Here is an 18,432-nt window from a genome sequence, read left to right as displayed (position 1 = left end):
ACTGATATGGGAGAAAACAAAGGGGAAAAGTGAAATGAGGTGTGTTTTGTTGATCAGCACAGAAATGATGGATACATATCCGACACTGATTCATAACGGAAAACGACTGTTGAATCAAACTATCCCATCGTATATGTATTTATAATTGTTTTTTAAACGACACATTCACGTTCACCCTTACATTTATTGACTTTTTGTTTTACATCTTTGTCTGTGTCAAAAAAGACAGAAGCGGATTTGAAGTATTACAGAAAGTGTGATTGGGAGATTGTTAAGTATGATGTTATTTATGAGAAATGTGATAATACGTGCATGCATGCAGCAGCATTGAATTTTGGTGTTGACAGTTCTGTTTATTGTGATGTATATGAACTGTATGAACTATGAAAGCGGGATTTGAGGAGCTGCAAAAGCCTGCACTCAAGATGACACAAAGCACGAGCTTTAACCCAAAATGGAGCGGATTTAGGTCAAAATTTAAAGGGACAGATCTTTCGCCAGACGCCAGACTTTTAAAATTCTGTTTATAATAAGAAATTATGATAATTAAGTTAAACAGATTTTTAATTTGTTTTATAAAATATGTCGTTTAATCTTAATAAATGATTAAATATAATAAAAAATAAAATAAAAGCTTATTTCTAGTTCATCTCACGCACATTCTCTCTTGTTTCTAAAAAAAATTAAACACGAATTTATTGTCTTTGTTTTTATTTTTTATATGTATTATGTTTCATTCATGAAGAGAAAAAAATAACTTGTTCAATTGATAGTTAAATATTAATTTTATATATGTTTTTTATCTCACGAGTATATTGTATAATAATTTATTTATTAAAAAAAAAGGCTAACTCTCTTTTTATTCTTCATTTTTTTTTTATTTCAGTTTCTTTTTTATTATGTTATGAAGAATATATCATGAATAAAATACTCTAGGACTTACACCGTGTTCGTTTGATGTTGAGTGGTAAAGCGAAGACAGATTAGGTAATATTTTATGTGTTTGTTTGGCAAGTTTTAAGAGAAAGTTAGTGCGGTGATTAGCGTGATGTAGTAGGATTATAATCCCGTATAATATGCAATTATTTGAGTGGATTTACTTAGTTAATGTCAATGTTATCCTCTTTTTTCACATGCATGTTGGTAAGGTAACATGGTATGTAATGGAAGATATGTGGTGGCTTGTTTATGAGAGATCTGATCCCCATTGTAATGGAACATATATGTGGGGGCTTAGTTGGGAGAGATCCAATCTCCATGTCATGGAACGGATATGGGTTAAAAAAAAATTTCTTTCATAATTTTTTGTTTCAATTTTAATGGTTAAAAAAATTATGAAAATAGATTTACTCATACAAATATCAATTTATATTACTTATTAAATGAAGGGCAAAATGATAATCTCACTGATACTTCTATTAAAACATATTTTTTAATCTATCACATCAATCAAATTTCTCACAAACTTTCACAAAAATTACTTCTAAATTTACTTACAATCACCTCTAAAAAAACAACACATCTTAAATCCACTCAAACTCATCAACTCACTCTCTCTCAGATACTTTCCCTCAAGTGAACACACCCTGTATTCACTTGGGTGGATGGGTTTGAGGGGGAGGGAGTGAATGAGTTTGAGTGGATTTGAGAATGAAATGTATGTTACTTTTTTTAAGAGATTTAGAGGTGGTTATGAGTGAATTTGGAAGTAAAGTTTGTGAGAGATTGTGAGTGATTTGATTGATATAATAGATAAAAAAATGTTTTAATATAAAAAAAAAGAGATTATCATTTTGCCATTTATGTAATAAGTAGTATAAATTAGTATTTGTATGAGTTATATTTTTTTTGATTTAATATTACACTTTAAAGAAATAAATTACAAAAATTAATAAAATAATTTATTATATTATTTATATAAACAAAATAAAATAAACTTTGATTATTTATATATATATACATATATATATATATATATATATATAAAAGAAAAAAATAGATTTTTTCGTCTCAGCATATCTCTTTAAATGATGGGAAGAAACGATCTTCATGCATGCAAAACTGTCTTCGACAACAGTTAATCCGCTGAAACCAACGTACGCTGTGTAGTATTTGATTTCATATCGGCAAGAAAGATGGTGATTCATTATTATTTTACAGCTCTTTAATATCTCCTTTTATTAAACAATTATTTGTAAAACAAAATGTATAAATATATTATTTTTCAGCAATAGAGGGCATAAACAAGATTTGACATGTGATTGTGTATGACTGCATTATATTATGATTAATGACTGTTTCCATTCATTAAATGGTATTTACTTTGATTCATATAAAATGTGCTTTTAAACCTATGTTTTTCATTAAAATAATATGCGTTTGTGAAATGTTAGAATATATTTTGCTTTAAAGAGAAATTAGAACATTCCGAGGAACATCATCTTCTATAAGATATTATAGTAGAACCTGACTCGACTTTCATCTCGTTTAACTCAATTTTTGTTTTGATATAACTCAATTTTTATGTGTTTAGTCTCGCTTGATTTTCATTTGAATCAATGTAATTCGATCTTTGATCTAGTTTAGTTTAATTTAGTTTGACCTTCGATTGATTTTTACTTTTTGTTTGTTTTAATTTGATAAATTTATTATAGATTTTTTTTGTCCTAATCAATAAGTAATTTCACAACTTTGGAAAATTAAATTTTTTTTAATAAATTTCAAATTCTACTATTTTAATTATTTGAAATAATTTCTTAAAATAACTCAATTTCAATTTTTTTTTTAATTTTAATTTTTTCATCCAAACATGTCATTTTTTTTTGAAAAAAATTTAAATTCTTCGAATAAATGAATTAATCTCTTGAATTGTATCATCTAAACTCATTGTTACGTTTTTAATTAAAAATGATATCAATCTTTATATAGATTAAACTCATATTTTATTAGTATTTTTATATAAATTAAATTCATATTTTATTAGTGTTGTGTTTTTTAAATAATTTTTAAAAAACAATGATACTTTAACCCACTTTTTTTGACCTACTTTTAATCCATCACTTTAATCACCATCAAATCATTACATCACATCATTAAAAAGAATAAAAAAAGATGATCTAATGATGATTGAAATAATGAATTAAAAATGGATAAAGAAAATGGGTTAAAATATCATTTTTCATTTTTAAACCCATCAAATCTGACACAAAAAAGATTGAATTTATTATAAATTTGGTGGTGGAGAGTGGCAATGCAGAGAGTTGCAAGGAAGCTATGAATGTATTTATTTATCCGTATGTAGGTGTGGGAACGTAGCTGGTGAATTTTGGCTTGTATGGTAGATTTGTGCATTAGGATCGTCCTTAGCGTGTGGTGTAGCAATGGTGTTTTTGTATGAGAAGTGGAAAACGGAAACTCCACTTTTTGGCTTCACTTTGTTCTTATTGCTTGAGAGGTTAAAGAGAATGTTCCTTCTCACCAGTAATATCCATGTCCAGTCCATTTCATTTCAGTTTCTTTCTCGGAAACACCTTAACAATTTTTCACTTTTTTCCTCTCTCTGCACATAGAAATTCATCAAAACTATTCAACATAATTTTGAAAAACGCATTATCGATACAAAATGAAATAATCTAAACAGAATATTTTATCCATCAACACTTCCAAAGACCCGAGAAAAGCTTCTTCTATTATAGCCCTCACACGTTTTATTTGTTGCAAGTGGCATCGATTGTTCCATGACAAAGATCGAATCACAAATAAATTGTGACGTTTGAATTTATGTTACACTCTTAAGTAAAAAATTACACCATAATTAAATTTACTAACAATTATATTAATATTTTGATATGATACGAAGAAAGTTGTGAAGAAGAAAGAAGGGTACTGCAGTGGTGGTTATGAAAATAAACGTACAAAGGAATAATGACGAGAATTGTTACAGTCACGGGGCAGTGAGAACGGACGGTGGAGACAGTCTGAGTCAAATGTGAGGCAACAAATTCTCTGCAAATTTAAGTTTTCAGAGCGTGAATGCAGCTTTGGGACTCCATTATTAGGCCCACCTTTTGGCTGAAAGCCTGGTCCACTCATTTATGGGCTTTAACCCAATAATCCACACTCCACTGCTTCACTCTACGTACGCCTATCCTACTACCTTTCAAAACCCTCACATGTATGTATAACTAATTTATACATAAGCTAATTTTGTATACAAGTTTTCACCAAGCTTTATTTTATTTTTTATTTTTTATTTTTTTATAAATTAATTATAACTTATAGAGAAACTAGTTTTAACTGTTTTATTATTTAAATCTTTGAAAAATTTCGTCCAAACCTACTCTAATCTGATTTCGCTATTCCACTCCTAAAATAGTCTTATCCTATGTTAAAGGGTTATAACACAAGGAGATAAAGGAAGAAAGAAAATAAAAAAATAATATATATATATATATTAAAAGAGAGAGAAAAAAATAAAATGAAATGAAAATTGTAATTGTTCGTTTGAAGGAAATAACATAATAAATAAATAAGTTAAGTATGTTTTTTTATCTTTTACTTTAAATGAAAATTAAAATTAGTCCATCTTTGAAATTTTGACTCAATTTAGTCCTAAAATTTTAGAAATACGTAAATTCAGTCATTTTAATCAAATTTTATTTGAACGTATTTCATGATAGTATTTGAGTTATTTAAATTGTTTGACACATTTTTTCTTTAATGTTAATTGATAATCGTGTTTAAAACGTTAAATAAACTTAATAAAATTTTGTTAAAATGACTAAATTTACATATTTTTAAATATGATAGACTAAATTGGTCAAAAATTTTAAAGAATGACTATTTCAAATTTTTACTTAAAGTTAAGAAATTAATAACATATTTAATCCTAAATAAATCTAAAGGAATGATACAGATTGTTTAAGATGACTGTCCTTGAATTACTATCATTTAAATTAATATAATTAATATATTTTGTAATAGGAATATTCTTGCTTCTATCTATTTAGGATCAATTTGTCAAGTGTAAATTTTTTTTATTGTTGTCTCTTTTATTAATAAACTAGCTCGATTTTTTTCCAAAGATTGGTCGAATCTTTATTTCACAAGATATAAATAAGATTACTCAAACATGAAAATTATGAAAACTATGCAGTTAATTTTCTGATTGATATTATTATATTTATATATATTGTTAAATAAGATCCTGGTTTTTATATTTATATAAATTAATATATAACTTAAACTATTTTTTTAATTTAATATATTTTAACACCAATATTTATTAAAGGTGTTTGCTTAATTAAGAGTGATTGTTTACATTAAGTTCCATGAAAGTTTCTTGCATTTTTTTAAATGTTTGTTTCGTACGTTTGATTTATTTTCTAAAGAATAATATGAAATATTGTTTCGGACCCGTTCAAGTCCTTAGGTCTGTCTGGATCATTGGACTCGTCCGGGTCATTGGGCTCGTTTGGGTCGTCGGGCCTGTTTAGGTCGTCGGGTCTGTTCTGGTCGTTGGGCTCATCTAGGTCGTCGGGCCCTTTTGATTCGTCGGGTCCATCCGGGTCGTCGGACCCGTTCGGGTCGTCGGGCATGTCCTTATCATCGTGCTCGTCCAGGTCATCGCGCCCGTCCGGATCGTTGGACTCATTCGGGTCGTCGGGCCCGTTCGTGTCGTTGAGCCTGTATGGATCATCGGGCCTATATGGATCATCGGGCCCGTTCGGGTCGTTGGGCCTGTATGGATCATCGGGCCCGTTCGAGTCGTTGGGTCGTTCGTGTTGTCGAGCCCGCTTGTATCGTTGGGCCCGTCTGGGTTGTAGGGCCTGTTCGGGTCGTCGGGCCCATCCGACTGGTCGAGCCCGTCCGGATTGTCGGACCCGTCTGGGTAGTCGGGCACGTCTGGGTCGTCGGGCCCGTCCGTGTTGTCGGGCATGTCCGTGTTGTCAGGCCCTTCCTGGTCTTCGGGCCCATCTTGGTCATTGGGCCCATCTTGGTCGTCGAGCCCGTCCTTATCATCAGAGCTGTCCTGGTCATTGGGCTCGTCCGGGTTGTCAAACCTTTTCGAGTCATCGGACCCGTCTGGGTCGCTCGACTTGATCTTTGTCTCTGGCTTAATGTAGTATTATTTGGGGCTAACCCACCTTAGCCCTAGCCCTAACCCACTAGAGAGGGGGCTTTGGGGGCTGGGGCTTTTTTTTGGCCCCCTCATTTGGGGGCCCCTTAAAAGGGGACTTTATGAAGAGTGGGTCAGGGCTGGCCCATGGGCTAGGGGCCAAATTGACACCTCTAATTGTATCCAAAATATCTTGAGTAAATTTTCCACAAAATCGTTGTTACGACATAAAGCGACATAAAGTTCCGAGACCTAAAACATCTATAATAATATATAAGAGAATATATTCTTTTGTATTTACATTTCAATATTTCTATTTTATCCTTAATCTTTTTTGTCTTTAAACTGTTTTAAAAAAAATTGTGTATATTTTATTTTTTAAATTTTAGATTTAAAAGCTATTTTAATAATTAATTATATATTCTTTATTTATTTTAATTTAAATTTCTATGAAAATGAAGAAAATGCGATAAATCAAATGATTTCATCAAGTTATTTCTACCAACCATCAATTATTTTTTTCAATTATGGCAAAATATACTTGATAAAAGACGACAAAAGGAAAGTGTTGATTTTTTAGACCCTCTTCGCATCTCTCTGTTACGTTTTATTTGGCAAGATACTTGATCTTTTAGTTAATTAGTTAGTACATAAACTTCCTCTCGTCAATAATTGCATTCATAAATAAATGAAGGCTTAGATACCTTTTTGATACTCATTTTCGTAGTGTTTGTTGTGGATGATCCTCATTTTGACAGAATGTTTAAAATGGTCATCATTTTTACTGAATGTTTAAAATGGTCCTCATTTTTGTAATTCACGTTTTATTTGATTCTTTTCTGTAACACCGTTTAAATCATTAACGAAGCATTGTACATGTGGCACGATTTGTATTAGGGTGTGTTATGTGTACTGTACATATGCCTAATTAACTACATATTAGAAGGAGGTCATGATAGCATCTACAAACGTCTTAGTTATTTGTTAGAATTTCTGATGTAGAATTCATTATTGATGTACTGCATTTTGACTTTCCTTGAACTTCGTTCAATTTCACTTTTGTCAAACATTGATGTAGTGCATTTTGATGAGGATGAATTAATGTTATGAACTTCTTTCAGACTTAGATCAATTTAATTTTTCCTAAGCTTAGATCAATACCATTTACTTCAATGCTCAGATTAAGATGTCATTTTTAACATGTTGGGACTAATATCAACATAATCAAACTAATTCATTTCTTCATTTAACAATAGTACAAAACAAAATGGACTTTAAAAGATTACACACAATAACTATACAAATAATACAATAACGGTACAAATAATACAATAACAAGTGAACCTAATTACTAATTGCAGTCTCTTCTCAAAAACCTTCAATGAGTTCTTCAAATCATTAATATGCCTCCTTTGTGTCATGATGATGACATCCTTTTCATCAACACCACCATTTGAAAAAATTACAGCCCACATTATTGGAACCACCACTCTGTAAATCAATCAACCAAAAATTAAAACCAATTTATTATTAACACAAAAATAAAAACAGATTGTACCCAAAATTTTCTATCAATATTCTTTGGAGTTCTTGGCATCCTCAAAGCTGCCATCTCTCCGCAGCTACAAATCAGGATTAATCCATTTCTCGTTGAACCACCAACAGTGCACGAAGTGATACAACACGGTTGCCTCCAACGATTACAACCAGAGGTAAAGGAAGAAGATTGAGACCGTAACATACCTATATAATGGGATTGCAGGAAGAAGAAGATTGCAGCAACACCAATTAGGAATGGAGGAACAAGATTGCCAAAACTCACCAACTGTCCAAACATTCCTTACCAAAACCCTAGCTCACTTATTTATCCTCAAATATCTAATTGCCACACATGTACAGTACATGTAACACACCCTAATACAAACTGTGTCACCTGTACAATGCTCCGTTAATGATTTAAACGGCGTTACAGAAAATGACCAAATAAAACACGAATTGCAAAAATGAGGATCATTTTAAACATTTTGTACAACTGAGAACCATTTTAAACATCTGTCAAAATGAGGACCATTCGCAACAAACACTACAAAAATGAGGACCAAAAAAGTATTTAAGCCATAAATAAAAATAGCTCAACTCTGTTAAAAATCAACTACCGCATTACAAATATACTAGGTTAATTTTTATGGGTTTTTTTTTCTGTAAATGATTTAATTATTTTAATACATTTAGTAGTTTATTAAATTTAAACTACAGAGGAGAATGTCAAGGCTCAAAAAGAAAGACAATGTTATTTAAAAGAGAAAGACATGTAAATCCTATATAGAAAATTGCATAATAACTTATACTCTGATAAAGTAGCATTTGAATTTATAAGAAAATTACTACATCTAATGAAATGATGATTTTTTTTTAGGGATGGCCCGACTCGTTTAGGACAGGTCCGCATAAAACCCGCACATCACAAGCTAGCTCATTCTATTCGGCATAATTTATGCGGGTTGTAATCACTGGTCCATCCTGTATATCACTTGGCTTGCGGGTCCACGGACTGGCCCACTTATTTATTTATTTATTTTTTTTAAAATTGTTATGATAAAACTTTCAATGTTTAAAAATATGGAAACTTTAAGAAGTTCACAAAATTAAGTAAAGACTTTGGGGAGTTGGATGATAAATTGATAATTCAATATTTTTATCATATTCATATTCATAACATACACAATGTGGGTCGGACTATGACGGGCTTATGAATTCAATTTCTAAGTCCATCCCACGTATTTGTTGCAAGTCTGCGGGTTGGCCCGTCAAACCAGACCCTAATTGTTAGCCCCCTAAAATTTGTAAGTGTTAACTGAAATATACAAAACTGTGGGCCAACGTTCTACCATAATTTCCGTTCAACCATGTATTTTTTTAATTTAATACTTAACCAATTGAATAGAGCTTCAACAAATCTCGTCCAGTTCTTTGTACCCTTAAGCAGCACTAATCTATTCATAAAGTTGCATTCCTCTTTCTTTATTCAAATGTCAAATATTTAATGAGAAAAAAAAAAGGACAGAGCACTAACTACTGTTGTAAAGAATCGTTAAAAAGAATAGAAGCAAAGCAAGTAGCATGTCTTAACGATCCTCAATTTCACATCACCATTTTAAAAGTGAGATTAAACTATGTTTAGGTAAACTTTTCCCTATACTAAACCCTGCTTTATTTTTCCACTTATTGGTGGTTCAAGCAAGAAGTTTGAGTTTGAAATGTATAATATTTCAGAAAGTAGAACTCTCAAAACTGGTTATCCGGTTTGGTCCGGCCTAGCACATCACAGATTGGGCATTTAATGAATTAATCCAACCTAACTCACTTATTAATGAATCAAAAAATCTGAATCTGGTTTGGTTCATCAAAGGTTGGCTCACCTACTTAAAATAAAATACAACTTTTTTTCTTTAGTCCCAAAAAACTAAATTATAATTGTGATTGAAATCTAAATAAACTTCAATACAATCTAAAATAATGCTTAACCCCAAATACAAACAAAAAAAATATGTTTGCATTTGTCAATCCAACATATTGACTAAAAAAATAGTTCCACACAATCCAAATAAAAAAAAAATTGTATAATCATTTATCTACAAGTGAATTGGTGTGTCAATCAGATTCACTACAAGTTCACCTCGAATAAACCAAAATTAAATCGTACTAAAATTAGTAAAAAAAGTTTAACCCAAATCCGTAGGCCATTAATTTACGAATTCTAAGCCACTTTCAAAGTTCTAGGCCAAATTAATTTAAGAATTCTAACCTACTTTTGAAAGTTGTGCCCAAAAGTTAGAATACTTGTTGATGCTATAATTATTGATAGCTTGGTACGTACCTACTACCATTAGGAGTGTGATACATAGAGAAGTCAAATGATATCCATGGAAGTGACGTGTGGAAGCTGAGTCAGCAAAACATTCGAGAGAGTGAGTATTGTGTTCACTCTTGTAAGACACCCCAGAGGAACAGGTGGAATAACAGGAAACAAAGCTGGGTGTGCCTTGTTGGAGACTCCATGAAAGTGAGATTGTACTTGCTTAATATGCAAGAGGAGGGTCTATGTGTCAAATATAGAAACCTTCCCCCATGTGTGCCTTTTACCTCTAATAGAGATGCCAAATGATGGTGAAAAAAAGGGAAGTTTATCTTCAGGCATAAGCCACCACCAACACTCTTTAGGGAAAGGGAAAAAAGGGATACCAAGAGAGGCTTCTTTATTTTATTTAATTTTTCTTTTCTTATGGTCATGAAAGTGTGAGATGCAAAGCTGATTGGTGGAGTGTTTTCTTTTTCTTCTATAAGGGATAAGAGGTTCGAAAGGGACAATGTACCAGCAACAAATGTGAATTTCATGATTGGCCTGCAAGGGAATGTAAAAATGTCTAAAAACATGAAAAGCGACCTTGCAAAATGTTCACCCTTGTTTAAGCAAAGGGTGTAGAGGTATCCTCTTTATCTCTCTCTCACCCTCTTCTTATTATGTCCCTCATGTTTGTTACACCTGCATGAGCCACACCCACTTCACCAAATGGGGTGGCTGCAATCCCTCATCTCTCCACTCAAGAAGCTTTGGTTCAGGATGCATTCAACTCAAAAAAAGAGTATGTTCCATCACACGTTCCATACCTGCATTATTCTCTTACTCCTACTTTTTCCAGAAATGCTTTTGTCATCTCTTCACATTGTATTCAGCACAATGCTTCTTCTTCTTCTTCTTCTTCTATTCTTCAAACACTCTTTCACTGCATGCAACACACTTCCTTCCTTCACCTGCATTTCAATGAGATTTTAGAGAAATTAAGTACAAGATTGCAATGCCTCATCATTTGAATTCTTTCTCTGCTTTTCTTCACACAACCAGTATTTTCCATCTCCCTTTGTTGTCCTATTAGCTAGGCGCAGGCATCATTTATTTAATTCTTCCTTCCCAATCACAAATTTTCATAACTTTGTCTAAATATTTCAGGAAGAGGCATATACATTCTATATGAAGATGTCAAATCTTGCCCCTATGAAGACGTCCACGTCCTCTGGTCAATACTAGTGGAATCTCACTCCTCTTTGCCATTGAAAAGATGAGGGCTATGCACAAAAACAGAATCATAATGTACATATATATAAACTATTTATGATGTCCATACAGAGTGTTTTTTTCTTTTTTAAACTTTTGTAGCATCCACTCATAGAACGATACTCTTCCTTTTCTTCCTTCTTTTTTTGTCTTATGAAGAGTTTGTCTAAACATCCATCTTTTTTTGTGCTTAAATGCTTCCAAACCTGTAGGGGGGAGGGGAGTGACCCAGTAAGAAAATTTTAGCTTTGAAAAACAAATTAAAGAAGTTCAATAAGGGTTTTTTTATTGGTAAGCTGTCTATTTTAAGCTGTTGTTGAAATGGTAGCTTGTTCCCTTATTTTCCTTATTGATTTTGATGTGTGAAAGGTATGTGGAATGGATAGCCAACCTACGATCAAACATGTGTACTGCACGGGAATAAATGTTAATTTGCACAAACTAAATAAATGTTAATTTGCACAAACAAGTGAGGAGTTTAGGCGTGCCTGATACACAAAACTCGAATTTGTTATGATCTAACTTGTTTTGCATAACAGTTACGGTAACATCTTATAACGTAACATTTATTAAAATATTTATCCTAAAGGTTAAATTAGCATAGTACCATCAGCAAGCTGATATATTGTAACTTCTCTTTTAGAAAGAACATTTTATAGTTATAATTTAAATTTATTAGAATGCTTGTTTAAAATTTATAACTTGATAATATTTATTTTGAAAGCAACTAAAAATATATTAAAACTTAATTTTAGTCAATAAATCTCCCAAATATTCAAGTTAATGATAAGAACAAACTATCTCTATATTTATCCTTTTGTCCCATTATAATCTTCTATATATATGGTAATCCTTTTTATAATTCTCAAGACTAATTTGGTAAAAAAATCTATAAAAGAATAATATTCATGATATTTTTGCTTTTTTGAAATGGATAATGATATTTTAATCTATTTTATTTGACTCATTTTTAACTCACCACTCTCAACCTTTAGATCATCTATTTTAATTTTTTGTAGTGATGTGATATAATAATCTAAGAGTAATGAGAATGATGGATTAAAAATGGGTCAAAAAAATGAATTAAAGTATCATTATCCGAATGAAATACTTATCTAAGGATAAAAATATTTAGATAAAAAATTAGACGATAATAATTCAAAGCCTAAAATATATATTTATTGATTTTTTCCCGATGAAAACTGATTTTCTGTACTGGACAAATCACAATACCTGACTAGAACGATGAGGCCGAACTACTCCTAGTGATAAAAAGCAGCAGTCAATTTAATTCGTAATTCGACCAAATTTTACTTTTGAATTGGTCACAACCTGAGGCTGAGTGTAGTTTAAGAAAAAAATACGTGTTAGGGAGCAACTTTCTCACCCTGTACTAATCAAGACTTGTCTTCTTTCAGGATGAATATATGTAAATTTTACAATTCATAAAGAAAAAAATACGTTTCAAAACATCTCAGAATTGTAATTTTTACATTCTGGATTAATTTCTCCAAAATGAAAGAAAGAACCAACCTTAACTTTTATATTAAGGATGAAAGAAGGAAAACTATAGTCTGTAAAGGAAGAGAGGTCAACAAGATGCTAACTTTTACGGTAAACTATAATTTATTTTCAGATTCGCACAATTGTCACGGGATTGCAAATTTAGTTCCCAAATTAATATGCACCATAAACGGCATAACTTCGCTTCGGGAATAAACAATGTATTCAAACCTGTATGGAATTCAAACAGGTATTCGAAAATTATGAATAGCTTCAGCAAAGAATGGCCATCCCCTACAAGTATAATTGCATAATAGAATTTGCCAGTACGTTTCATCCAATTGTAACAAACGACCAGTGGTCCATTATCAGCGATGTGTCCATTAAATTATGATAGAAGTAGATATTGGAAATAACAGACTCCTTTAAAAACAGACAAGGGAAAAGATCAACGCAAACTAGGAGTAGGGTAAGAAAGAAATAGTAATTTTTTTTTGCAAGTTGATATAGTAATTTTTTATTCATTCAAGCAATAACTTGAGCAATTAATGTGGATGAAGACAGAACAAGAATACTTGCCATTATATTAGTCTAAAAATGAGCGACTTGTAATTACTTAGTAGATTATAGAAACGAATCTCTCATCAATTAGACAACACTATTGAAATGTCTTTATTGGCCAATGACAAGCACACCGAAGCAACCAAATTGCTCAGGATCAAAAAATTGATTTAGCAACATGTTGTGGTGAACACTTCCAGTGTACCAGAGTAATCAGCAAATGAAAAGCATTCACAAGTTACGCCCTGTGAAAAAGGGGTCCTATAATTGATTGCATGACAAGTGCTAAACTGGGAATCACAATAAGGCAACTAATATGAGCTACGCAGGGTACTAATAAATACACATGTTCATAATAGTAACCCTTACATGTCATTAGTAGTGGTGTCTTTAAAACACATCATATTAAAATTTTCCATTCATCTAAGAAAGAATAATAATCATTCTTAAAACAAGGATGCTAAAAATGTAAAAGCAAAAGCAGCTACTGCAAGCAATCTATTGCAATCAAAGCAACACATAAACTACAAATACATGATAGGACTTACACCATTATAAACATGATGAAGAGGAGAGTTCAGGGACACTTTGTAACCAATTCTTAAAGTAGTCCTGACAATCTACCTCCGCATTAGAGACAGCAGCAAGAGGAGTAACAGTGATCTGAAAAAACGAAAATGCTTAGTATGTGCATATTAACCTTTTTGTTCTCAAATTTATATTTACTCACATATCCTTCCAGTAAACGTCTGTAGTCTGTATCATCATCGTCATCAACTACGGAACCTCTCACCTACAAAAGATTAAAAGATCACTGCATCACTTTCTTCGTGGGGAGGACTAGGAAATGTGCATCCCAGGATCATTTAGGGATTCCATATAGATTCACGAGACCACTGCTACTTCAGAAGATGACAAAACTGAATGCTTACATTTTCTGCTCTTTTTTGAGACAGTCCAACCACGGCATACTTAAGCAGAAGACTCAACTTTGTGGGACTTATAACAATATGGGCATTTCAAGAAAATGAAAAGAAAGAAAAACGAAATCGACCCACCTCTCTTGCAAACAAAAGATGCTCGGGTGATATAGATGATGGGTCAAAATTCTTTGGTATTTCTGCATCTGTATTAGTCATATCAGAGGACATTTTTTGTCCTTCTGTCTCAGAGGTGACTTGTCTCCATCCCATCTTGATGATACTTTTACCCTGTTTAGTTAGCTTGTAACCCTTTGTAGAGGCCAAAAAAAAAATAGTTATAATGGATTGCATGACAAAGCAGAGCACTATATTTTTTAGCAAAGTTAGCTATGAAATGATAGTATTTTATAAAGTTTCTTCTAACTTCAGTATTAGATAGAATAATAAATAGGATATAAGTTAAAACAATATCTCAAGCCTTAGATATGAATGCATCTGTGGGGATACAATATCAACAGAAAAAGAAAACAACATAATTCTAGGCTGATTAGGATTATGATTACTTTATCGGTATTAAATTTTTTAATTATGGTTCTTTATCTTCATACAATTTTGTGTAACATAATACTTATCAGTTATAGTTTTTACTTTTCGACTTAATTAGTTTTTGGTCTCAATATTAATGGGATTTATTAAATTTGATCCTTTAATTTTTTTGGTCCTTAATTTAGTCTCCATTTTATTTAAAAGGATACAATGTGATCCCTCCCGTTAAATTAGAGTTAAAACCGGTTGGAAGATGATTACGTGTCACTATCTTGGCTTTTTTTTTTCTTGAGTTTTTTTCCTGGGTTTTCCACTTTAAACAAAGGAAAACCTTTAAAAATGTTTCTCACTTAAAACAAAGAATTATCTTTTAACAGACATAATAAAATTATGCTGATAAGTAATCAATGTTCATTATGTAAACCACACTTTATCCTTAATAAGATACCAAATCTACAATTATTATTGTACAATTACTGAGAATAACAATATAAAACTTTATCACAAGGAAAATTTAAAATGCCCATAATCATATTGATCCTTTATCACAAGAATAACAATAACAATGACAATACAATTTAAAAGAAATTATGAAAAAAGGCCAATAATCATATTGATGCTTAGTCACAAGGAAAACATACAGATTGCGAAAATAATTGTAATATACCTTATGGTTAGCAACATCGTTTGGCACATCTACATTCAAAAAACATTTTCTAGGGTAGCTGGGATTCTTTGCCTCAACCAGTACAGAACTTATGATAGGTAAGCATACTTGTGCAGCAAGGGTGAAGTCATTTAGATTACTCTTTCCTTTAATCCTGAATATAAAGTAAACCCCAAACGGTGAAACAGGTTAATGAAAAGCTGTTGCCATGGTAAGATATAGATGAAAGCATGTTGAAATAGTTAATATCACCGAAGAGCCACATTACTCGAGATTCATTCAATTTCAAGTCACACTCACAATTATATAAGCTAACAAAATGGTTTCAAAATTAACTTTCGAATAAATAATATTCAAGATAAATCCAGTAATATAGAACAGCAGAAGCAGATTGCAAATATGCCATACCAGTTATATGAAATGGAGATGGATGGTACATCATTGAAGAAGGCCTCTCGAGCTCCAGCTACAGTACCCGAGTAAACACTGCAAAGGGAGCTATTAAGTAATGATATGGGCAATTCACAAAGTAATAATAACTACTGAAGCAACTAGAGAGGAAATTCAAGGAATTTCAATGTCATCATTTTCATTTCAATGCTTACACTGAAGACAACGGAAAATTTTCCAAAGGATGAACTAATTACATTAACGACCTTCTTTTACGTCAGTTACAATCAGGTCCAGGATTTTACTCGGGATAGATTTTAAGCAGCACAGAAAATTATAAATTACTTTTTCGGGAAATTAGATCATTTCCAACAGGAAAAAAAAAAAGGTTACATCATATTATATAGATTTTAAGATCAAATTGATACAGATCACCCCCTCATGTATAAAAGTTGCAACAAAAAAAGGTCATAACAAATGAAGATAGTTGTCAGAGGAACAACACCAAATTTTACATGACTAAATTGCTTACTCCTAGCAAAAGGGAGAAGGCTTTGTATCCTGCCTCCCCCTTCATTGTTTCTCGGCAAACATGCTTTCATTCTAAATTCATAGAGATTCATTTGAAGTTTACAAGTAGAAAAGTTGCTAAGATGATGCCAAGGGAAAAGATGGTACATACATGTGATAACCGCAGTTGCTACCCATGTTTATGCCACTGACTACCTGAAGAAATGGATATAACACGCATCAGCAACTGGTTGGATGTTTCTTTTTATTTTCTATTTAACTATTTAGGCATAGCTCAGTCAAATAGATCCTACATGCAGAGAACGCCATTGCACCAGAGCAGAATTTAAATTAGGTTAAGAAAACAGCCAGAAATCTAATGACCTATAAATAACAACACAACAAAGCCTTCTTCCAGAATACACTCCGTACTAGTTAGTGAGGCATGGCAAAACAATGCAATCAATCAATTCAACAGTTACTACCGTCAATCAATAGTTTGAAAATTTGATAAGCAGTAGCCGTATAATTATGAAGTAAAAAATGCGATAGAGCAAAACTAAAACGGAATAAGCGTGACATAGCATAGCATAGAAGAGCTACCAAATCAGGTACTGTGGGAAAGAGAGCTTTGGAAACCCCTAGAGAAGCACAATCAGCGGGCGTCCCTGTCAAGAGAATCAAGAAATTAGTTGTAACGTGAAATAATAATGAAGTTGTGTAAAGAAGAGGAAGAGAGAAACAAACCAGAAACCGCAAATGCGGTGGTTCCGTCCATGTTCACTTGCTTAACGGCTACTGGTTGGAGCCAGGTGATGCTCTGACTAACAGCTGATTTCTCGCTGCAAAAGTGAAAAATAAAATTGGTATAATGGTGAAAGAATCGATTAGAAATGACGGTGATGGAGATGTTACCTATCGGGAGCGCATACTTGAATGTTGAAGAGATCGGTGGAAACGAGCGATTGAACCAGTGCTCGTAAGCCAGGAGCATCGATACCGTCGTCGTTGGTGATCAGAATCGTGCCTATTTTTTCCCCCTCCATATCACCGGTTATGGCCAGACACCTTCTTTCTTCTTTTGTTTGTTTCTATATAATCAAATGCTTGGTATTATAAACTTTTTATAAATAAGTATATATTACTCTTATTATTTTATATAGCAGCGTAAACATATACTATGATTTCTATGTATACAATTTTTTAAATATGTGTTATGTTGTTTTAATAGCTGCGACATATATTCTAGATTATAATTTTATAATATTATTAAATTAATATATAAACTAAAATTATATTTATTAAAAATAAAATGAAATATATTAAATAAGGAAGTAGAAAATAAATAAAGATAGTCGATTTTATAAAAAATTTATAAAAGTAACAGTTAGTTTTTAAAAATTTAATAAATTATTATATTTAAAGGGTAAAATTGGTATTTTGAAATATAGACACAAAAGAGAAATTTCATTAATATATTGTTATAAATGATTTTGTTTGTTGTATATAAAAAGAAAAATAAACATATTAAAATTATGTTGTAATTATACAAAAATCAAACATTTTACTATATCAAATATATTATCTTTAATTACAACTAGCGTAACACAGGCGCGCTGTGTGTATACATTTTTTAAATATGCGTGATATTATTAGTAGGTGATAATATTATAATGTTATTAAGTTAATATATATATATATATATATATACATATATATATTATATTTATTAAAAATAAAGTGAAATATATCATAACAGATAAAAGAATAATTATTGATAAATAAAAAAGAAGAAAAGAAGCATAGACATTTGATTTTATAAAAAGTTTATAAAAATAACGGTTAATTTTTAAAAATTTAATAAATTATTATATTTTAAAAATAAAATCGGTATTTTGAAAAGTGAAAAAAAAGGGAATCCCTTTATATATTATTATAGATAAAATAATTTGTTTAGTTGCATATATAGGAGTCATTTTCTATTAGGCTTTTTGTTTCATTTTTTTCACTTTCAACAATTGGAGATAAAAAAACGTCTTTTTGAATAATTGTGTAAAAGAGAGGCGGAGCTCTTGGGGCAGCGAGGAGCTGGCCCCCAAAT

General features: G+C 31.5%; 2 protein-coding genes across 6 annotated transcripts; one reads left to right on the top strand and one right to left on the bottom strand.

Moving 5' to 3' along the window:
- Positions 1-9,653: 9,653 nt before the first annotated feature.
- On the bottom strand, positions 9,654-17,441 carry LOC114168071 (Survival protein SurE-like phosphatase/nucleotidase). Of its 5 annotated transcripts, none has more exons than XM_028052840.2 (10): positions 17,247-17,441; positions 17,079-17,173; positions 16,935-16,999; positions 16,504-16,547; positions 15,840-15,917; positions 15,432-15,585; positions 14,354-14,527; positions 14,026-14,088; positions 13,844-13,958; positions 9,654-10,930 (listed from the first exon to the last, which is right to left on the bottom strand). In XM_028052840.2, exons 1-9 carry the CDS (start codon positions 17,375-17,377, stop codon positions 13,848-13,850), a joined length of 915 nt encoding a protein of 304 aa, XP_027908641.1. In that variant the 5' UTR covers positions 17,378-17,441; the 3' UTR covers positions 9,654-10,930; positions 13,844-13,847. The 5 variants fall into 5 exon arrangements, with proteins under 5 accessions (XP_027908641.1, XP_027908640.1, XP_085524841.1 ...); XM_028052839.2 differs by lacking the exon at positions 9,654-10,930 and adding an exon at positions 11,369-12,965; XM_085668715.1 differs by lacking the exon at positions 9,654-10,930 and adding an exon at positions 13,298-13,585.
- LOC146888534 (uncharacterized) lies at positions 10,633-11,525 on the top strand. The gene is made up of 2 exons (XM_085668717.1): positions 10,633-10,761; positions 11,127-11,525. The coding sequence occupies exons 1-2, from the start codon at positions 10,689-10,691 to the stop codon at positions 11,237-11,239; spliced, it is 186 nt and encodes a 61-aa protein (XP_085524843.1). The 5' UTR covers positions 10,633-10,688; the 3' UTR covers positions 11,240-11,525.
- Positions 17,442-18,432: the final 991 nt, after the last annotated feature.

The sequence above is a fragment of the Vigna unguiculata genome, chromosome 2 (genome assembly GCF_037176805.1).
Source record: "Vigna unguiculata cultivar grain cowpea cultivar isolate G323 ecotype 2 chromosome 2, ASM3717680v1, whole genome shotgun sequence".
In the NCBI taxonomy this organism is placed as follows: domain Eukaryota; kingdom Viridiplantae; phylum Streptophyta; class Magnoliopsida; order Fabales; family Fabaceae; genus Vigna; species Vigna unguiculata.
The sequence above is the reverse complement of the archived record's forward strand: the minus strand, read 5'-3'. Positions and strand labels throughout refer to the sequence as shown.